General features: G+C 38.0%; 1 protein-coding gene across 2 annotated transcripts in view; it reads right to left on the reverse strand.

The window, feature by feature from the left end:
• Positions 1 to 8,259: 8,259 nt before the first annotated feature.
• Positions 8,260 to 23,647, reverse strand: part of TRAK2 (trafficking kinesin protein 2) — a 63,603-nt gene continuing 48,215 nt past the window's right edge. For both annotated transcript variants that reach the window (XM_082841803.1, XM_082841804.1), the window contains exons 11-16: positions 22,603 to 22,682; positions 22,101 to 22,298; positions 20,155 to 20,453; positions 18,524 to 18,790; positions 14,858 to 14,963; positions 8,260 to 12,380 (exon numbers count right to left, since the gene is read on the reverse strand). In XM_082841803.1, the coding sequence (XP_082697929.1) occupies positions 11,702 to 12,380; positions 14,858 to 14,963; positions 18,524 to 18,790; positions 20,155 to 20,453; positions 22,101 to 22,298; positions 22,603 to 22,682 (1,629 nt within the window). In that variant the 3' untranslated portion in view covers positions 8,260 to 11,701. The remainder of the gene's footprint in view (positions 12,381 to 14,857; positions 14,964 to 18,523; positions 18,791 to 20,154; positions 20,454 to 22,100; positions 22,299 to 22,602; positions 22,683 to 23,647) is intronic.

A 23,647-nucleotide genomic window follows, 5' to 3' on the forward strand; every position in this document is an offset into this window, starting at 1 on the left:
AAAAGAAGAGTCTGAGCTATAAACACTTTAGGAGTCTTCAGAGTAGATCCTATTTTAAGCCAAGGCAGTAGATGAGATCACACAGGGAAAGGGTGTGTGTAAGAAGAGAAGAGGTTGAAAAAAAAAAAATCCCACAAGAACTCAGGGGCAAAAAATATACAGATCAATTTTCACTGCAAAGTAAAGGAGCTGTTACGGTGGAGGATTACTGGACTGAATGTCAATATTATGACATAGTGTGAGTGTGTTTTGTGTTTGGTAATTGCAATCGTTGCTTTTGTTGTGGTCATCCATTTACAATGCTTGGTGTCAGTTTATCTATCTCTTGTAAAAATAAAATACAGTATGTGTGTGTGTAAAAAAAAAAAAAGAAGAGGAGAGGGTCTAGAACAGAGCCCTGAGGATCACCAATGTTTATGACAGTGTTTCTCAAAGTATGAACCATGTGTTAGTTAAAATATGTAAAACTACTACATGAGTGAAAGTGGCTTAAAACAGAGAGGTTCATTAATTTCATGAAATACAAAGTCTGAGGTCAGGCTACCAGAGTTGATGTAGACTCAGAAATGTCATTGTAGAACTCGGTTCTTTCCATTTAATCTGTTAGCTCTTCTCCTTCTCTTCCTTATCACTGTCATTATATTCCAGAATACTTATTTTCAATAAATCTTCCTTTATACGCATAATGAATATTTAATTAGTCAGCAGAGAAAATAAATATGTCTACATTTAAGATAAATCTTTACTCTCACAGATATGTTCTCTAGCCTTGATGACTTGACTAATTAACAAATTAGTCTCTAAGTAAAGAAGATTTGAATTTAAGTGTGGAGAAACATAACATATTCACTGAAACCAAAGGGACCATTTTTCAAATGCTAGGACTGACTCTAATTATTCGCACTTAGTTGGATTATTGTGTATTTTACGATTTGCATTATCATCTTATTACCATACGACACCTGCTATGGAGGAAAAATGTATTTTATGTGATTCATAAGGAACAGCTGGAGAAAATTGCCCTTCATTTGCAAATCTCTGTTGATACTTTGCAATAGTTACCAAAGTAAAGCTGAAGCATCAAAGTATGTATAAAGATCATACAAACTATATACAAAAAAAGAACTGGGTTCTTTCCATCTTTCTGTCATGTCAGCCTCAGTGTGTTGCTGGAGGGGAGCCTCGTGACTGCACTGTGGCTGCCACGACTCCAAGTACGATGAGCAGACTAGGTAGAGATGACTTCAAAAGCTAAAAGGAGGACTTCCCTGGTGGTCCAATGGTTAAGACTTCGCCTTCCAATGCAGGGGGTGTAGGTTTGATCCCTGCCCGGGGAGCTAAGATCCCACATGCCTCACGGCCAAAAAACCAAAACATAAAACAGAAGCAATATTGTAAAAAATTCATTGAAGACTTTAAAAATGGTCCACGTCAGAAAAAAAAAAAAAAAAAAAACTAAAAGGGAGGGAGAGAAGTTACCAAGAGAACAAGGGGATTGGATTTAGGAATTGGATATTTATCTTGAGTCTGTTTATTGCATGAAAATTTATATTTACCTACTGTCTTACGATTAAAAAATAATAGGTAGGATTTGGGTCTTGTGTGGAGAGTGGCTGAAGAGAAAGATACAAAGGAAGTGGGTGCTGAAGGAAAACCCCAGCCACTTGACTTGGCCAAGGCTTAGCACTAATAACATTGGGATTTTTTTCCCTCCTTTCCTCTTTTTAGTCATTAGGACAACTTTGTTATCTCTAAAACAGCAGAAGGGAAGGAAATGAAAGTTTTTCGGAGCTAAATGTTCATTGCTCTTTCTTTGGTTGAACTTAGGGAAACTTTGGCATTGCATAAAAGGCTCTTTCCAAAGACCCCGTAAGGGGACTGATGCTACTAACGTTCTCAGTAACTTGCCCCAAAGCAATGTGCCTTAGTATTTGGAATGGAGGTGGAGGAGGCCAGAATACCAACAGTATAACCAAGTATAAGTTGAATAAATGAATGAGAGAAACTGTGACCTAACAATCCACATATGTCATCAAAATTAGTCTGCACATTGGCTGGGGAAATGGGCACCATCTTGTGTGACGCTGCAGCCCTCATGAAATGGCAAATGTGATCAGCTGGTGAGCATCTAGAGGCTTCCCGTTTGTGCGGCTCTATATGGTGGCTCTGTGAGAATATTCCTAGTGTGGAAAAGACAGTGTTCTCTTAAGGAGCTTGTCATTATTTTCAGTTCTCTTTGATCATTTCTTGTCTTTTAAGATCTGAGTTAAGGGTGCTATGCTAAATCCCACAGACTCATTGAGCAGTTTCCAAATGGCCCCTAGCCAGGGAGCCCCAGGAATCATGCAGCAGCCTGCAGTGCCACCCTCACACCTAGAAAGAGAGGCCGTTGCCCTGAGCCCTGGGCTTTAGAGAGCTCTGCACATCACAGGTCTACACAAAACCCTAACTTTATTAAAGAACACATGGGCCCTTGATTTTGAGCTCAGTTCTGGAATAGCAGGACCTGTAACCCTCAACATGCTTCCTCATCATTAACATCATCAGGCCCCAGGAGGATGCTTCTCTCCATCTCTTGCCCTTTATCTTTAGAACAAAAGGTGACTGTGTCCACATGCTATGAAAGTTTCTGGGTTGTCCTGCTGCTAAGGTCAGAAACCCTGCTTTGGAATTCAGGTAGAACTGGGGCAGGAGCAGTGAGGTGGGAGGAAAGGGAACTTGTCAAAAACACTCAGCATGAATGCACAGATTTACGCATAATGAGATAACTGTTTCCCAGTGGTGCTGAGGATCCATTTTTTGCTTCTCATGTTTTCATTTGTAAATCCACAGGTACTCATCTATTGGAGTGGTACTTGCAAGAACTACATATTATAGCTGAAGAGCATTTTGTAACATGGGTTCTGATTACCTTTAAATTGATATATATAGAGAGGTCTAGATGGAATGCAAATGAATCATGGCGCCAATTCTTCGCATTATTGTATAGTTCTGGCGATTGCTTTCAAAGATGGTGAAATAGCTTTATAAGTGGTAGTGAATTAAATGAAATTAAAATACTTTGTAAAATTTTCTGGCCCTTTTGTTGTAATGTCTGAATGTGATGTGAAGTTCTTGCTTTTAAACAACTTAGTGATTTTGCTGAGAAGGTAAGACAAATAGATTTAATGGAATAAAATTTTTTTACTTATTTGACATTTATATATATTTCTTCTAACATCTCACCTCACCTTTGGTGTGCTTCACTCATACTTTCTTATGTTAAAGAATAAAGCACTTCCTGCCTGTCAGCCGACAGTTGTGCTTTGGCATCTTTGCCAAACCTGCACGACAATTGTTCACTTGAAAATTTTATGGCATTTTAGTCCTATTTCATAAAAACTAATGAAAAAAAGAAAAACCAATACTAGCATAACTCAAACATATAATAAAAACAGAGATGAAAGTCAACAGGATGCTGAAAGCCTCAAATCTTCAGCCTCATCAGGTATTTGAACTTAAAACACATCCATTGATAATCATTTGTGAAAGAAAAACACAAAGATGCTGGGAATATCACTAAATTATATATCAAAGAAGTAGAGACTCAAACTTTACTCATTTCTCACAAAATGTTCATATTTCTTTTTTTTAATTTTATTTTTTATACAGCAGGTTATTATTTATCTATTTTATACATATTAGTGTATACATGTCAATCCCACTCTTCCAGTTCACCCCCCCCCCCACGTCTCCCCTTGGTGTTCATATGTTTGTTCTCTACATCTGTGTCTCTATTTCTGCCTTGCAAACTGGTCCATCTGTACCATTTTTCTAGATTCCACATATATGTGTTAATATATGATATTTTTCTCTTTCTGACTTACTTCATTCTGTATGACAGTCTCTAGGTCCATCCATGTCTCTAAAATGACCCAATTTCATTCCTTTTTATGGCTGAGCAATATTCCATTGCATATATGTACCACATCTTCTTTATCCATTCAACTGTTGATGGGCATTTAGGTTGCTTCCACGACCTGGCTATTGTAAATAGAGCTGCAATGAACATTGGGGTGCATGTGCCTTTTTGAATTATGGTTTTCTCTGGGTATATGCCCAGTAGTAGGATTGCTGGGTCATATGGTAATTCTATTTTTAGTTATTTAAGGAACCTCCATACTGTTCTCCATAGTGGCTGTATCAATTTACATTCCCACCAACAGTGCAAGAGGGTTCCCTTTTCTCCACACCCCCTCCAGCATTTGTTGTTTGTAGATTTTCTGATGATGTCCATTCTAACGGTGTGAGGTGATACCTCACTGCAGTTTTGATTTGCATTTCTCTAATAATTAGTGATGTTGAGCAGCTTTTCATATGCCTGTTGACCATCTGTATGTCTTCTTTGGAGAAATGTCTATTTAGGTCTTTTGCCCATTTTTTGATTGGGTTGTTTTTCTAATATTGAGATGCTTGAGCTGTTTATATATTTTGGAGATTAATCCTTTGTCTGTTGATTCATTTGCAACAGAGAAGAAAAAGAAATGAAAGGAATACAAATTGCAGAATTTGCAGAATTTCTCCCATTCTGAGGGTTGTGTTTTCATCTTGTTTATAGTTTCCTTTGCTGTGCAAAAGCTTTTAAGTTTCATTAGGTCCCATTTGTTTATTTTTGGTTTTATTTCCATTACTCTAGGAGGTGGATCAAAAAAGATCTTGCTGTGATTTATGTCAAAGAGTGTTCTTCCTATGTTTTCCCCTAAGAGTTTTATAGTGTCGGTCTTACATTTAGGTCTTTAATCCACTTTGAGTTTATTTTTGTGTATGGTGAGAGGGAGTGTTCTAATTTCATTCTTTTACATGTAGCTGTCCAGTTTTCCCAGCACCACTTATTGAAGAGGCTGTCTTTTCTCCATTGTATATCCTTGCCTCCTTTGTTATAGATTAGTTGACCATAGGTGCATGGGTTTATCTCTGAGCTTTCTATCTTGCTCCATTGATCTATATTTCTGTTTTTGTGCCAGTACCATATTGTCTTGATTACTGTAGCTTTGTAGTATAGTCTAAAGTCAGGGAGTCTGATTCCTCCAGCTTCATTTTTTTTCCCTCAAGATTGCTTTGGCTATTCAGGGTCTTTTATGTCTCCATACAAATTTTAAGATTTTTTGTTCTAGTTCTGTAAAAAATGTCATTGGCAATTTGATAGGGATTGCATTGAATCTGTAGATTGCTTTGGGTAGTAAAGTCATTTTCACAATATTGATTCTTCCAATCCAAGAACATGGTATATCTCTCCATCTGTTTGTGTCATCTTTGATTTCTTTCATCAGTGTCTTATAGTTTTCTGAGTACAGGTCTTTTACCTCCTTAGGTAGGTTTATTCCTAGGTATTTTATTCTTTTTGTTGCAATGGTGAATGGGATTGTTTCCTTATTTTCTCTTTCTGATCTTTCGTTGTTAGTGTATAGGAATGCAAGTGATTTCTGTGCATTAATTTTGTATCCTGCAACTTTACCAGATCATTGATTAGCTCTAATAGTTTTCTGGTGGCATCTTTAGGATTCTCTATGTATGGTATCATGTGACCTGCACACAGTGACAGCTTTACTTCTTCTTTTTCCGATTTGTATTCCTTTCATTTCTTTTTCTTCTCTGATTGCCATGGCTAGGATTCCCAAAACTATGTTGAATAATAGTGGTGAGAGTGGACATCCTTGTCTTGTTCCTGATATTAGAGGAAATGCTTTCAGTTTTTCACCATTGAGAATGATGTTTCCTGTTGGTTTGTCATATATGACCTTTATTATGTTGAGGTAGGTTCCCTCTATGCCCACCTTCTGGAGAGTTTTTATCATAAATGGGTGTTGAATTTTGTCAAAAGCTTTTTCTGCATCTATTGCGATGATCATATGATTTTTATTCTTCAATTTGTTAATATGGTGTATCACTGATTGATTTGCATATATCGAAGAATCTTTGCATCCCTGGGATAAATCCCATTTGATCATGGTGTATGATCCTTTTAATGTGTTGTTGGATTCTGTTTGCTAGTATTTTGTTGAGGATTTTTGCAACTACATTCATCAGTGATATTGGACTGTAATTTTCTTTTTTTGTGATATCTATGTCTGGTTTTGGTATTAGGATGATGGTGACCTCATGAAATGAGTTTAGGAGTGTTCCTTCCTCTGCAATTTTTTGGAAGAGTTTGAGAAGGATGGATGTTAGCTCTTCTCTAAATGTTTGATAGAATTCACCTGTGAAGCCATCTGGTCCTGGACTTTTGTTTGTTGGAAGATTTTTAATCACAGTTTCAATTTCATTATTTGTGATTGTTCTGTTCATATTTTCTGTTTCTTCCTGGTTCAGTCTTGGAAGGTTATATCTTTCTAAGAATTTGTCCATTTCTTTCATGTTGTTCATTTTATTGGCATAGAGTTGCTTGTAGTAGTCTCTTTGTATTTCTGTGGTGTCCATTGTATTGTCTCCTTTTTCATTTCTAATTTTATTGATTTGAGTCCTCTCCCTCTTTTTCATGATGAGTCTGGCTAAAGCTTTATCATTTTGTTTAATTGCAAATGTTGGTGTGTTTAATATTGTCCCAGAGATCTCTTAGGCTGTCTTCATTTCTTTTCATTCTTTTTTCTTTATTCTCTTCCGCGGCAGTGAATTCCACCATTCTGTCTTCCAGGTCACTTATCCGTTCTTCTGCCTCAGTTATTCTGCTATTGATTCCTTCTAGTGTATTTTTCACTTCAGTTATTGTATTGTTCATCTCTGTTTGCTTGTTCTTTAATTCTTCTAGGTCCTTGCTAAACGTTTCTTGCATCTTCTTGATCTTTGCCTCCATTCTTTTTCTGAGGTCCTGGATCATCTTCACTATCAATATTCTGAATTCTTTTTCTGGAAGCTTGCCTATCTCCACTTCATTTAAGTGTTTTTCTGGGGTTTTATCTTGTTCCTTCATCTGGTACATAGTCCTCTGCCTTTTCATTTTGTCTATCTTTCTGTGAATGTGGTTTTTGTTTCACAGGCTGCAGGATTGTAGTTCTTGCTTCTGCTGTCTGCCCTCTGGTGGATGAGGCTATCTAAGAGGCTTGTGCAAGTTTCCTGATGGGAGGGACTGGTGGTGGGTAGAGCTTGGTGTTGCTCTGGTGGGCAGAGCTCAGCAAAACTTTAATCCATTTGTCTGCTGATGGGTGGGGCTGAGTTCTCTCCCTGTTGGTTGTTTGGCCTGAGGCAACCCAGCACTGGAGGCTACAGGCTCTTTGGGGGGGCTAATGGTGGACTCTGGGAGGGCTCATGCCAAGGAGTACTTCCCAGAACTTCTGCTGCCAGTGTCCTTGACCCCATGGTGTCACAGCCAACCCCACCTCTGTAGGAGACCTTCCAACACTAGCAGGTAGGTCTGGTTCAGTCTCCTATGGGGTCACTGCTCCTTCTCCCTGGGTCCTAATGCACACACTACTTTGTGTGTGCCCTCCAAGAGTGGAGTCTCTGTTTCCCCCAGTCCTGTCACTCCAGTGGGTGGACTTCTGTGGTGTAATTGTTCTCCAGTTTGTGAGTCACCCACCCAGCGGTTATGGGATTTGATTTGTGATTGTGCCCTTACTACTGTCTCATTGCAGCTTCTCCTTTGTCTTTGGATGTGGGGTATCTTTTTTGGGGAGTTCCAGTGTCTTCCTGCCAATGATCATTCAGCAGTTAGTTGCAATTCCGGTGCTCTTGCAAGAGCGAGTGCATGTCCTTCTATTCCGCTATCTGGAACCAATCTCCATATTTCTAAATGGATATTAGATGAGTTTAAAATAAATACACCAATTAAATTGTGAGAGAGAAAAGAGAACATCAAAGAACTTTTCTGTTAGAATCCAACAATTCTGAAATTTAATTTCTTGGAAACAGTTTTGTAATAGCTAAGAGTATCAATAGTAAATTGTGGACTATAAGTAATGAATTGCTTCATACTTCCTGAGTCTTTTCAAATTAAAGATCTGCATTGACTTTAGATTTTATTTTTTTGTTGCTGATACTTTGCTGAGGAAACAATAAGGCTATTCTATTTTTTAAAATCTAAGAAAATAGAATAAGATGTTTACTACTCATGACTATTGTTGTTTTGTTTTTTCTGCTGTTTTGACAAATAGAGTTGTTTTCTGTACCAAAAACAACATAATGGAAAGGAAAGACTTAATGCAGGATTACCTGTGAAAAGAACTGGGACAAAAACACAGAAAGACAAATGAAAATTTAAGAAGATACTCATGTTTATTATCTGATTAACATTTGACAAAGCAAAGGTAGGTGCACAAAGAGCTCTTTGACAAAGTCAAGCCCCAGATATCAAACTACAGTATCTCCCTGGCAGCCCCAGAGGGCACCATGCCACTCCCAGGTAGCTGTGCTGGCTATGCAACCACTCAGTGTACATGTTGCTGTGTTGTACTTGGAGTACAGGCTTGCAGGCATCCGACATCAAAGGAGTGGGCTACTAAACACTAAGAGTTCTAGTTCCAGGTGTCAAAAGTCAATGTTATTACCAACAAGTACTAATTGTGTAACAGAATGGTCAGAAAAAATAACAGGCTTTCAATACTGTATAAAATACACCTTTTGTAAAGAACAGGCTCTTGTTGTGAGCTGCCTTTAACTTATTGCCTCCCTTTGCCAAAGTCTGTTCATTCAGGTCAAATCAAGGACATATAATACAAAATTTTTTAAAAAACTACTTTAACAATAGTCATTAACTTTTTTCCAAGACCCATGCCTAAGGCTATGTACATAAGATTTGGGATCATCATAATTCAGAAGAAATTTTAATTCTGAGTTCACAGGGAAGGTATCCCTCCTAGTAGATAATAGGATACTCAGAAATACCTGAGGTATAATCACTGAGACCCTTCAGAAGGAAAAAAAAGAATCAGAGTTCCCTATACTGGCATTAAAGTACATACACAGTTGATAAAGAAAAACTAAAATGTGAACAGTGCTAAAACATAACAGATAAATTAAGAAGGAACTTGCTACAAGGCTCCAGTTCTTACTATATTTTACACACAATTTCATTATAATAGAGATTCTCATTCTCAACCAAAAATGATTTTAGGTGGAAATTTCAAAAACAACAAAACCCAGTTTCAAAACAGGATTCATTTCTAGAGACGAGCATGCACCAGTTTCCAATCATTGTGTTTCTGGTGGAACAGCAACATCAATTTAATTTTCAAAAACCAAAGTCTGGTTCTCTTTAATCAGACAGGCTTATTTGGCTGTGAATACACCCTTGCCCTACCTCCAAAGTGACCATTTTAGCCTCGGTTATTTTAAAAGTTTACTAACTATACAGAACACTCCAACATCTAGCTTAATTTTTATAGCTGTTTATATAATATACATAAAATCTGATAATTTAACACTTTGTACTACTCTCTGGTCCTATATTTTCCTACTTCCTGATGTCTCTTGGAAACTGGTAACAGGAAGATTACTTTCTTAGAGAATAAATAAAAAGCTTAAAGAATTGTCTAAAATAAGCATCCCAGCGTTACTTTATGGAGTAGCAACTCAAATATCATTTAAAATGTGAACTGGAATATTCTAGAAATTTAAACATCAGGAATTCTTCTGGTCCACATTCAGGGACATGTGCGTTCACTTACAGACCAGCTGGAATCCTTTCTGAACATCTCTGTGTATGGTCTGCTGATTTCAGAATGACTGAGCAAGGGGGAGAGAATGGGAAGAGGTCACTCTTTTTGTTTTTAAGAAGTTAAAAGATTCTAAAAATCATGGAAAACTCACACATTTTACTCTTGCATGTGTGTTTTGAGCACATAGCTCTTCCTGAAGGACAGGCAGCTCAAGAGGAGAGAAGGACCCTCCTCTGGCCTGTAACAGGTGTATGGATGGGAGCCACAGGAGTAACACGCCCATCAAGAATTCTGCAGAAAATTGCCTTTCAGTTTAAGTCAGAACGAAGGAGCAAAACATTTGCTAATGAAGCAATGAAAAGATCAAGTAACATGCCTCCCATTTTCAAAAAGAACTAGCCCCCTCCTTCATCTTCTCTCCATAATGCCTTTCATGTAACAGCATTTCTTTCTCAACTGCATGGCCGAGATAAAGCCATGTCATCTGATGAGAAGCAGACCTCGGTCAGCAATGCTCAGAAAACAGATCTGTTTTTTTCCCAATTCACAGCCTTGCGTCACACTGCTGAAAGCTGAAACCTAATCCCGGAGTTTCACTTTGCCATTTCACATAATTAAAAAAAAGAAAAAAGGAATCCCAGAGAAAAAGAAAAAGCATTTGACTTTCCCATCGAAAAAAGTTCATTCTCTACTTCCGCGGGTATGAAGAAAAAGGCAGATGTTTTAATTTTATTTTATATTAAAAAAACACAATCTCAAAGAAAGCACCTGGGTTTTACTTCAGTTTATAATAATTTGCTGTGCCTGAGAATTTTTGTGCAAATATATGTCATCTTTCATTAAAAGTATGCATAGCACATTTTGGAAAAAGTTTAGTTGCAACCAACTTTCCTTCCAAAAAAACTTACAAAGATAAATACACAACATTCTCTAATTCCTATTGATTGCACTTCTGGTTTAACCCATCCAGCCTCCAAGGAAATTTGAAAGACATGTACAGTAATTATGTTCATACACCTTTGCCAATGCACTTATTCAGAAGAAATATTCTGAAAACAAGTTTCCTTGGTTCCAATGTACCCATATTTTCCTTCTTAAAGTAAATCCCTCCTACCCCCCACTCATGTTGTTTGGGGGAGGTATTGTATAAAAATACAAATTAAAAAAATTAATCCTTGGGCTTCCCTGGTGGCGCAGTGGTTGAGAGTCTGCCTGCCGATGCAGGGGACACGGGTTCGTGCCCGGGTCCGGGAAGATCCCACATGCCGCGGAGCGGCTAGGCCCGTGAGCCATGGCCGCTGAGCCTGCGCGTCCGGAGCCTGTGCTCTGCAACAGGAGAGGCCACAACAGTGAGAGTTGTACCGCAAAAAAAAAAAAAAAAAAAAAAATTAACCCTTATTAATCACAAATGCAAAAGGAATGTGGATTATGTTTGGGATCCCAGTGGCTCAAAGGCCTGAAAACAGAAAGCAAAAAGGGAGTCTCCACTAGTCTGATCTTATGCAAAAGGTAAAATTCCTTGCTGATAATGCAGTGAGCGTACTCTTTGATGGAGGTGTAATTTAACCAGACATTAACAGGGGCCAGCAGATAAGCCATCTCACTGTTGTCTCACTAAAAGACTGAATTTACTCCAGCAACCTTCTAGAACAGCTTTCTAAAGGTAACGGTCAAAGCTGCTCCTTCTTTTTTCCCATCTCCTAACCTGGGTCCTCCTTGCTTATGCTCACCAGAAGTAAATGTGCTAGCAAGTTCAGTATTTCTGGTATGTTCCAATATTACTGAATTTATTTTCTAGTCACTTTTTATTTTCAAGACAAGAAATACCAACTGGAGGACCACATTAAACATTTCTTCTTTCTCTGCTTCCAAACACTCATGACCTATTCATTTATACTTTCAATTTATCAGACAGACCTCATGCCAATTCTGTTTCCGTTCTTCCACTTTCTCCTTCCCACATTCACAACCCTTCTGCAACATTCCTTTTCTCTCAGACAAGACTACATGTATCAGTGCAAATCTTTCCTTCATGTGCTAACTTGTGTAAGAGGTCAGTCAACTTCTGAACCTCAGTCTTCCTTCAGGATATCCATTTTGGGTGATGATGTGCAAACTGGGGTGCCAAAGCTACCCATAATGACTGGAAGACTCTGATTCCTCCTCAGTCCACTCAATAAATTGCTACCTGAATTTAAATAGACAGCAGAGTTTGGTCTTTCAAGACCATTTTCTGCCTCTTGGCTTCTTCCATTTTTCTGGGCTGCAGGGGTCTTGATCACTCTGGCTATCCCCAGTCTTTTCAGCCTGTCCACTAAGTTCATCTTCAACTGGCCAACATCAGGAGGGTTTCGGGATGGTCTCAAGCCATACATCTCCTGGAGGAATGTTTCAGCTGGTCGGGAGGCCAAAAAATTTTCAGAGAGATGCACTCGAGGCTCAACGGGCAAAGGAGAAGGGCAAGGTGAGTGAGACGGTGAATTTGGTGGCGTGGAAGGGATAGCCAGGCCTCTAGGGAGAGGCTGGAGGAGGGGGTCCTCTGAAACTGGGCTGTGGTATGCTTTAGCAGAGATGCCTCGCTTTTGTAGAAGTTCGGCCAAGCTCATGGTGCCGCTGAAGGTTATGGTGGAATCTCGTCGGTTGGTGATGGATTCACCAATGCTGAGCCTATAGGACACAGCAGGAGAATTCACTGCTGTATTTGATGAACTGCTACCACTGCTTCCACAGGATAATGAAGTGAAGTCAGAGCTTTACACAGAAAGAAAAAAAAAAAAAAAGCAGGAGAGAGAATTTAAGAATAAAAAGTAATCCCAAGTCAGCATTTAAAGTAATTACAGTAGTTATCCATAGTAAATATAGAGGAACAGGCAACACATCAGTATCTGAGGAATGAAAATTTTGATGTGTTACTTCAATGATTAGTTATTTGTAATTTAGTCATTAACTTATTGAAACGTATTTCTTTTCACAGAATATGAGTTTACTGTACTTAGATAACTTTATTATTCTCAAATAATTACTTTATTATTCTTAAATTTTAACTCTAAAATATGTATCTGTGGAAATACAACTAAATTTTATAATTAAAACATCAAAGAAATTTAAATATTGAAGAAAGTAAAGTTTAGAGATTTTTATTAACATATCCATTCCATAAAGTGAAATACACCAAGAGACAATAATCCATGATTTAACAATTCTTCAACCTTTTAGAAAATACAATCTTTCATAATTAAACCGAAGACGATTTTCTAAGGAGACACATTTCTTTTTAATCTGTCAATTTTATATTACTGAGAATAAAGTTCTAATTGTTAAATTTCCAAGAATGTTAATTCCAAAGAATAGTACTATAAGGATACCCATGGAACGAATTTTTCTCAATCTTGACTTAAAGCATGGGTTTCTGGGAAATTAAAAATAATTAAAAGCTTTGATAGCTATTAGAATCTTTCTTCGTATTCTATGTCTTGTTAAAAAGAAAAAAAACTAAATAAACAATCATGTACTCAAGGAAATGGTGATAGAATGGAGAGGGTACTTCTTTAGCAAATGTTACCAGCATTTAATACATAAACTTTCACTTTAACACAAAATACTCAAAATATCTAGATATCAAGATTTATAAAGATTATGAACAAGATGCAAATTTAGGATTAATAAATAAACTTTCTAAAGTACCAACTTGTATTAAAGCAAACAACTTTGACAGGAGTCTCCCACCTCCCTGGTCCTACTTTATTGTAGAATTGCCTGTCTTTTCCTAAACTGTTCATGTCACTACCATACCAAATGATGGTATCAACCTGTATTGAGAGCCTCCTCAGGAACCAATTTTATAAAACCTGCTATCTTGTTGACTATAAGAACAATGTAGAAAAATTGCAGGTATGCCTGTAGACTTTATTGAGGTCTTTATAGGATACCACCCAAATGCTTCCCTAAACAGTCAATTTGCTTCTATCTTATAGACATTGTGAATCATGTTATTTCCCTCTACACTGGCAGCTAAAAAGCTAAGACTCAAATACATGGCTCACCTTACTTAGCAAGTATATAAGACTTTATAGTACAATTTATACACTAGGTGTATTCCTCTATCCATTTTATATCCTTACTCTTGATTCTTTTTTGCTTCATTTTTCTTCTCTACTTCTAGTTAACATTATCCTGCAAAGTTCTACATATCTCTGGAAATTGCCTTAGATTCTTTTTGGAATTGGTAGGACAGAAATTTCAGCAATATTGCTTATTGTTCTAATCTGTGTAGTAAATAATTTGGACTGCCCAGAGGGTTCTGGCTTTGCCCTCAGCTTCTGGGAGGTAATCTATGCCATGGCTGCTAGAAGTGTGTTTGTTCAGGATGGAGCCTGGCCACACTAGATCTTGGAGTGGACCTGGCCACACCCAATAGCTGTAGGATGGGGACTGGCCATGCCAGGAAGACTAACCATGTGATTTAGGGTGGAAGCTTTGCGTCAGTGGACCTGGAGGTGCGTTATTATAGTTATAGTGAGTTATAGCTATATAGGTAATCAATCAATCATGCCTTACACAGTGAAGCCTCAGTAAAAAAAATCTGGACACTAAGGCTCGGGTGAGCTTCCCTGGTTGGCAATACTCTGTGTGCACTATCAAACACTGATACCAGGAAAGTAATGATTCCTAAGGACAGGGAGGTTTCATGTGTGGAACCCTCTCAGACTCTGATTTATGTGTCTCTTCCTTTGGCTAATTTTATCCTGTAACCTTTCCCTGTAATAAACAGTAACCACGTGCATAACAGCTTTCAGTGAGTTCTGTGAGTCCTTCTAGAAAATTTATCAAACAAGAGCATGGTTTTGGGAAGCCCCTGAACTTGCAGGTCATATCAGAAATGAGGGCAGTCTTGTGCAGAGGACTAGTCCCTCCAATCTTGCAGTCTGGCTAACTCTGGGTATAGTTTCAGCTGGGTCATTTACTACCTGCCTGCCCTTGGACCACTCACCTGAACTTTCTATGCCTCGTTTTCTTCATTTAGACACTACATACTCGCTTGGCTTGCCTACTTCAAAGAGTTATAACGATCAAATGAGAAAATACAATGTGAAAATATTCTAAAGACAAATTATCACAGGACATTAATTAAAACTCTGGGAATTAAAATGACAGTAATTTAAAAAAGAAATTCAAGAAAACAGAGTTGAGGAAAGAAGTAAGGCCTCATATTGCCCAGCCCCTCTTACCTGGGGGTAACCTGAGTAATATCAGAAGGATGTAATATCCTACAGGTGGTGAAGGTGAATGTTGAGTTTGTGCAGGAGAGACACTTTCCTGGGTTTGAGGTTGCAGCTGAAGTAGACAGTTTTAGGGAATCAAACACAAAATTGAAAGACTAGGTTAATAATGTAAAAAGTTCGTCATTACTATTAATAATACAGCATTTATCTGGTGTCTTTTATACAAAAATTCCCAAATCTAGAAATGAAATATACATATTTCATTTTTTCCCCATGAATTTATTTATTTTTGGCTGCGTTGGGTCTTTGTTGCTGTGTGTGGGCTTTCTCTAGTTGTGGCGAGTAGGGGCTACTCTTCGTTGTGGTGTGCAGGCTTCTCATTGCGGTGGCTTCTCTTGTTGTGCAGAAGGGCTTCTAGGCACGTGGGCTTCAGTAGTTGTGGCACACAGGCTCAGTAGTTGTGGCTTGCAGGCTCTAGAGCGCAGGCTCAGTAGTTGTAGTGCATGGGCTTAGTTGCTCCCCAGCATGTGGGATCTTCCCGGACCAGGGCTGGAACCTGTGTCCCCTGCATTGGCAGGCGGATTCTTAACCGCTGTGCCACCAGGGAAGCCCTACATATTGTATTAGTATCCACTGGTTAGTATGTAGCTGAATCCTTCCAATAATTTGAAACTGTAATTCAAAAGGATTTAATATAGCTTAGAAACAAGAGAAAAACACATTCTGAAAAAATACATTAGAAAAAAATACCAAACCAAGAACTAGTCGTCCAATCTTTCTAGCCAAACTACTCCAGTGGTTCTCGAAGTGTTGTTTGCACCTGTGTGAGTCTACAGGTCAAAACTACTTTCATAGCAATGTTAAGATGCTATCTGCCATTTTGACTGGGTTGGCACTTGCACTGCTGGTGCAAAAGTAATAGTGGGTAAAGCTGCTGGCTCCGTAGCACAAATCAAGGCAATGGCACCAAGCTGTACTAGTATTCATCACTATTGTCCAATTACAGTAGGAAAAAAAAAGCCAAATTCATATCAGAATGTCCTGATGAAGCAGTAAAAATTATTTATTAAATCTTGACCCTTGGGGGACTTCCCTGGTGGCGCAGTGGTTAAGAATCCGCCTGCCAGGGGCTTCCCTAGTGGCGCAGTAGTTAAGAATCCGCCTGCCAATGCAGGGGACATGGGTTCAAGCCCTGATCCGGGAAGATCCCACAAGCCACGGAGCAACTAAGTCCGTGTGCCACAACTACTGAGCCTGTGTTCTAGAGCCCGCGAGCCACAACTACTGAGCTCATGCGCCTCATCTACTGAAGCCCATGCGCTCTAGAGCCCATGCTCCGCAACAAGAGAAGCCACCACAATGAGAAGCCCGCACACCGCAATGAAGAGTAGCCCCGGCTCGCTGCAACTAGAGAAAGCCTGTGCACAGCAATGAAGACCCAACACAGACAAAAATAATAAATAAATAAAAATAAAATAAATTTATATATATAAAAAAAAAATCTTGACCCTTGGGCTTCCCTGGTGGCACAGTGGTTAAGAATCCGCCTGCCAAGGCAGGGAACACGGGTTCGAGCCCTGGTCCGGGAAGGTCCCACATGCCGCGGAGCAACTAAGCCCGTGTGCCGCAACTATTGAGCCTGTGCTCTAGAGCCCGTGAGCCACAACTACTGAGCCTACATGCCACAACTACTGAAGCCCGCGTGCCTAGAGCCCATGCTCCACAATAAGAGAAGCCACTGCAATGAGAAGTCCGCACACCGCAATGAAGAGTAGTCCCTGCTCGCTGCAACTAGAGGAAGCTTGTGTGCAGCAATGAAGACCCAGAGCAGCCAAAAATAAATAAATTAATTAATTAAAAAAAAATCTTGACCCTTGAAACTTTTTAATATTCTGTGTGATGAAATGGGAAGCATTAAGCACTCTGCTTTATACAGAGATACAATGGTTATCTAGAGGAAAAGCACATATGCAATTTTTACATTTTTTTCACAGAACACCATTTTTACTTGAAAGAACAATTAATACAAAAACTACAGTTATTCAGACTTGGATATCTGGCAACATTTTCTTGAAAAAGAATGTAGTGAGCCTGTCTCTTCAAGAAAATAGCTGACAGGATTTGCTGCCAGTGACGAAATTTGAGCTTTCAAGTGAAAATAAGTGTTTTGGTAGACTTGTATCCATCGCTGAGAGCTTGAAAGCTTCCTAATACTAAAAGACTTACTCAATGAGACAGGTGGTGATATATATGATTTTAATATATTCTATAATGAAATGGGTCAACATTTGGAAGATCTGCATAACTCAGTGAACCAATATTTTCCAAATAACCAATGCATTATGTTAACAAAATCATGCATGGGTAAAAGATGCATTCAAAGAGCAGGACAGACTAATAGATTTTAATGTAACAAAGTATGAAAATTCACTGATAGGGTTTTAGATTCACATTGCTACAAACCTTAAAGAGACTACCACTTATCAAGTTTTGGTGTAACATCAAAGAATGTCCACAAATACCTGAAGAGGCTATTAAAATACTCTTTCCTTTTCCAACCATGTATCTGTGTGAGGCTGTATTTCCTTTCTTTTTTTGAACTTTAAATTCTTTTTATTTCATTTTATTTTTCTATTGAGGTATAGTTGATTTACAATGTTCTGTTAGTTTCAGGTATATAGCAAAGTGATTCAGTTACATAAATAAATATATATTTTTTCTTTTTCATATTCTTTTCCCTAATGTATTGTTACAAAATATTGAGTATAGTTCCCTGTGCTATACAGTAGGTCCTTGTTGGTTACCTATTTTATATATAGTAGTGTGTATATGCTAATCCCTAATTTATTATTAAATAAATTATTAATTTATTATTAAACTCCTAATTTATCCCTCCCCACCCCCCTCGCCCCTTTGGTAACCATAAGTTTGTTTTCTATGTCTGTGGGTCTATCTCTGTTTTGTGTATAAATTCATTTATATCAGTTTTTTTAAGATTCCACATATAAGCAATAACATGATTTTTGACTTTCTCTGTCTGGCTTACTTCACTTAGTATAATAATCTCTAGGTCCAACCATGTTGCTGCAAATGGCATTATTTCATTCTTTTTTATGGCTGAGTGGTATTCCATTGTATATATGTACCACATCTTCTTTATCCATTCATCTGTTCATGGACATTTAGGTTGCTTCCATGTCTTGGCTATTGTAAACAGTGCTGCAATGAACACTGGGGTGCATGTATCTTTCTGAATTATGGTTTTCTCCGAATACATGCCCAGGAATCATATGGTGGTTCTATTTTTAGCTTTTTTTTTTTTTTTTTTTTTGCGGTACGCGGGCCTCTCACTGTTGTGGCCTCTCCTGTTGCGGAGCACAGGCTCCAGATGCGCAGGCTCAACAGCCATGGCTCATGGGCCTAGCTGCTCCGCCAGAGAGCAATTCTGGCTGAATTGAATTGCTCTCTCTCTGCCTATCTATATATGCAGGTTGGCTAAGAAGTGGAGAGAATTAGAAGGGGCACTTATGCTATAGATTTCTATTGTCTTATATTCAAGACTGAGTACACTCCAGTAAGATTTATATAGAGGCAGTCAGCTGACCATACAGTTATGCAGAAAGCAAAGTACCACTGTTTACTGGACTACACTCAACCAAGCACTCTTCTCACCTGTAACTGGACCACCAGCTGAAGTCATGGGCGGCAAGAAGATTCCTGTGACTGGCTGGGATATTGATGATTTCTGTTCCACTTGAAGAGGTTGCTGAACCTGAAAAGTGATACCTTCCTCTTCATCTTCTTCTAAATCTGAGAGGTGATAGATGGCACCCTTGGGCAACTGGGTAAAGCCTTTAGTGATGACACCTGGTCGTGGGTCAAGAATGGTTCCTAAATTTGGTTGAGCAAGCTGCTGCCATTGGTGCAGAGTTTGTGATCCTGAGTACGCAAACCAAAAAAAGAACATGTTTAAATTTCCCACAAATATTAAATCTTGAAAGCAGCTAAAACTGTATGTGTAAAAAAGTAATGATAATAATAAAACTCCTTATTTGGTCTTAATATTTTGGTAAAATTTGTAAATTAAAGTTATCTGTGGAAGATTAACAAGATGATAAAGGTATGAATAATAATCTGTTCATTTCAAAAGTTAACTTTAAAAAGGAAATCTTTTTAAGATTTCCTTAAAGGGGTGAAGGGGTGAAATCTTTTTAAGATTTCCTAAAGGGGTGAAAAAACCAAGACAACACCCTTAATAGGAACTAGGATGCTGAGGCAGTGATGAGAAAGAAGATACGTATCACGTCGGGTTGTATTTTCCCAGGTGACAAAAATTAATACTCCTTTGTCCTGGAACTATGCCTATGAACTTTGAACTCAAAAGCCAGGCTCCTAGGTTGGAAGGCACCTTGAATTACCATGGTTTTTTTTGGTATATTTCTCAAGACTCATATGTGCTCATGACTCTCCTTTCACCAGGCTCTTGGGGAGAGTAGGAAAGCGAAGGAGATGATTAAAAAAAGGAGGATCAATCCTCATGGTTTCTGTCTACGAATACTGGTGAATGATCATCCCAAGTACCTGCAGTGTCTAATTGTCACTAATAGTCATATAATCCTAAAAATGGCAACTCTGACAAATACCTGTACTGACTATTAATGAATAAAACGAACTTATAGCACCTTTGAGTTTGAGGGGTCCTTATAGGTTACTGACTCAAAATTTTGTCTAATGCAGACTCTTTCATGATACTAGTAGAGGATCATTTGAATATTGTCAATATTCCATAAAACAAAGAGATCTGTTTTGAATTCAAGTTCTTAGGAGAGAATAGAAACTGACCTGAAATTAACAGAACTGAACAAAAGAAAAATATACACACATATCTGTAAGTAACTGACACTTTTTGGGTAAAGAACTTTTTTTTGAAAAGGAAGGTAGAGATGAAGCATTACATATAGATTATTTTTATTCATCTATCATATCCTGTTTATCTTACCATGAAAACTGCTATCAAGGATATTCCTTAGCAAAGGACAAGAAAAGATTACTCCTCCTCCCTCACATTTGTAAAAAAACAGTATCAGTAGAAGAGAACTGACAGCTGATGGCTTGGAGAATGCAAATCTCTTCATTCATTTTCCACAAAGTTCTGCACGGTCACACAAACGGCGAAGATTTAGGGATAATAAAGACGTCTTCTGCACTCAGGGTTCTTATAATTACAAGAGAAATCTCAATTCCAGGGGAAGGCAAAGCCAACAAACAACATGGTTTAGAAACAGCCCTTCCTTACTTATTACCTTCAAGGGGCTTGACAATTTGCAATTTTTCAGGCATAAAACCTCGAAGGCAACTGGCACTGCTCAGGTCTGTGATCTCCGACTGGTCGGTGCAGAGGGAGGCAAGGCTCTCTGTGCGGATGCCACAGTCACTTCCCCCTTCTTTCTGGCCAGCCAGAACCTGGATCTTCCGTTGCCATTCTTCAGCAAAGAACTGCTTCTCACTTAAGTAGTTCTGTCGCCGCAGACTCAGGCGATGCAGGGCTGTAGCCAAGTCGCTCTCTTCAGAGTGTCCTGGTTGACAGACGTTCTGGACGTTCCTATGGGAAAAACACATTCACTGACTAGATCTGTGAGGGGCATAAGCAAAGCATAGACCTCTCCTTTCCACAATGGTGAATGTTCAAGAGATTGATCTTAAAAACACATATCTTTTCTTAGATAGCTGGAATACAGAAGTAGTAACAACAAACCCAAATCTCTAATATATATATATAATATTTTTATATTTTATAAATTTATTTTTCGCTGCACTGGGTCTTCGTTGCTGCATGCAGGCTTTCTCTAGTTGCGGCGAGCGGGGGCTACTCTTCGTTGTGGTGCACGGGCTTCAGTAGTTGTGGCATGCAGGCTCTAGAGTGCAGGCGCAGTAGTTATGGCGCATGGGCTTAGTTGCTCCGTGGCATGTGGGATCTTCCCGGATCAGGGCTTGAACCCGTGTCCCCTGCATTGGCAGGTGGCTTCTTAACCACTACGCCACCAGGGAAGCCCATATATATAATGTTTTTATAGATCATTTCAAGTGACTTCAGATAGGCAAAACTATACTTTATTATGTTGTATTTATTAACTTTTCTGTTTCACTTAATTTATGAACCTACAGATAATGACCATCTATAAATTCAGTTTAGGTAGTCAAAAAACTAAATATTATTATATTTCACTGAATCTATAATACCATTGAAGGCAAGAGGTACCATTATTTTATGTACTAAGAAAGAAAAAAATGCTACCCATTAAACTATGACATGTCATTAGCTGCAAAAGATAAACAATTTCAAAAATATTAAAATGTGAACAAATTTACTTTAGGCCATAGAATCCTCTATGAATATTACAAACATTTAAAAGAAACCAACAAGATCTGTAAATACTGCACTTTCACAGTTCTGCAATACACAGTTTTTCACTTATTAACATTTAAAAAATTGGCGGTATCTTACAACTGATACCAAAAGAAAGAGTAGCAAGCCAAGCTTTCGTTATTCCATGTGTGAATTCACACAGTTCTGTTTGTTAGATCTTTTCCTAAGGTAACTGTGTACAATGAGGTAGTATTGAAACATCAAGCTATTGTGTGTATAGAATCTACCCCTAAAACCAGGCAATACAATTGAAAACCCAAGGTAATGGGTTTCTGCATTAAGAAAGACTTCCCTCAGATGCCAAACATCTTATTTTCAAAAACTTTCAGCTGACTTTCCAGTCATTCTCTTTAATTTATAGTTATACAAAATTCAATGAACTGAATTAATAAAAAGCAGAAAAAAAATCTATATTTAAAGAAATAGGAAATTAAGAGCAATCTAGTTTTCCTCAATAGGTATTCCAGATTATTGCTTATCCTAATGGCACCAAAGCAACTGAAATTAGGACCATGGGTTATGAGAAAGTGTCATGTAATGCTATGCATAACTGCCAATGACCAAACAGATTCAAACAAATTTGACTTTGAACACAAAGATTTAGACTCAAATTTTGCCAAACCAGAGACGAAAGTAGTAAAGAATTTTATAGTTCAATGAAAACTCCATTTTGAATACACTTAATTAAACTTTTTCACTCCAATGATCTAACAAATAATGATACAGGGAATCATTACTGAATGAAAACTGACAGTTCCAGAACTTCCTTGGGACAGCACAGAGCAATGCTGGAATTTGAGTGTGTGAATCTATGTTTCTTACCCTGGATCTTCCTCCAAGTTACTCTTCTGGATTGTTTTGTCCTCTGTTTGTTGTAAACCAGATTCAAAAGGTTTTGCTGTCATGATGACACTTGAACGGTTGGAGCCTGGAATGGGTAGCAGAGCTGGGAATGGGACAGAGCAGCCCCGTGTGTCATTGGCAACCTTGACAGTATCAAATACCCGTTTTTGTTGGGCTCTGTCAAAAGAGAAGTGTTCATTATTGCCACTGCCTACCACTGGAATGCTTTAGAAAAGAGACATGTAACTGTAGTTAATTAAAAATAAAGCCACCCTGAAGAGCATCTGAAGTTTTGGAGAAATTATTAGAAAATAAATTTCAGAACAAGAGAATGCTCTCACAGATGCAAGCACTACGAGGGAAAAACTGAATAGTAAGCATATTTACTACTGAATCCCATAATACCAATCACTATGGATTGTGGCTTCTGTTTAATTTCCATCCCAATGGTTGAGTAACAACACATGTGATCTGAACTTACTTTTGTTTAAAGAGAGAAGATTCCTCATCCAAACTCAACTTCTTACGCATGGTCCCCTCAATCTCAGCCGCCAGAGATTCCTAAGAAAAAGAGTTTGATGTTACTAACAGTTATTATCTAAGAAGCCTGTTAGGAGAAATAAACTATCTTTAAATTATTTAACCAATACTTTCGGTGTTATAATAAAAGAAAACATTCACAGGCTAAAATGCAGGGGAAGAAAAGAGACATTCTGGAAATGTAACTTTTAAACAAGAACCAACTACTTTTTCATGATATATTTTTACAAGAAAGCAGTGGGAAAAACCAATTATGATAAATAAAAGTATTACATATGCAGACACACAAAAATAAAAGGTTTGAAAGGCTATAAACCAAGATGTTAATAGTGATTCTGTGGAGGTCACGATTTGATGGTATTTAGCAATTTCTTTTTGCTTCTCTGTAATTTCTAACTTTTCTATAATAAACATGTAAAGCTTTTATAATATAAAAAATTGTTAAAAGAAAAATAAGTCAGCTTCCCCTTCCCCTGGTCAGGGATGAAGATTCAACTAGCATGGGTGTCATGCTCAGTGGGGCTGTGCTAACAATGACTAGAATTGGAGGTACTGGTGTGAACTCATGATTTTAAATATACATATAAACATAGGTATGAATGTAAAGATAGATATAGATATAGATATAGATATAAAGATAGATATAAAGATAGATATAGATATAGATATAGATATAGATATAGATAGATATAGACAGATATATAGATATAGATAGATATAGATATAGATATAGATAGATATAGATAGATATAGATCTATATATCTATATAGATATAGATAGATAGATATAGATATAGATGTGTTTATGTGAACCTACACATATTTCCTAGCTCTATCTGTTGAGGGGACCTCAAAGCAATGGTACTCTAGTGGCATTGGATACCTAGCACCCAGATTTTGGATTCTAAATATCATTTCTCATTAAAAATAACCAGAGCTCCTTGGAGAATGGCTGATCCAAGGACTGGGCCAGGGAAAGGGCAAGA

This window comes from Leucopleurus acutus, assembly GCF_964270905.1.
Source record: "Leucopleurus acutus genome assembly, chromosome: 6".
Taxonomy (NCBI): domain Eukaryota; kingdom Metazoa; phylum Chordata; class Mammalia; order Artiodactyla; family Delphinidae; genus Leucopleurus; species Leucopleurus acutus.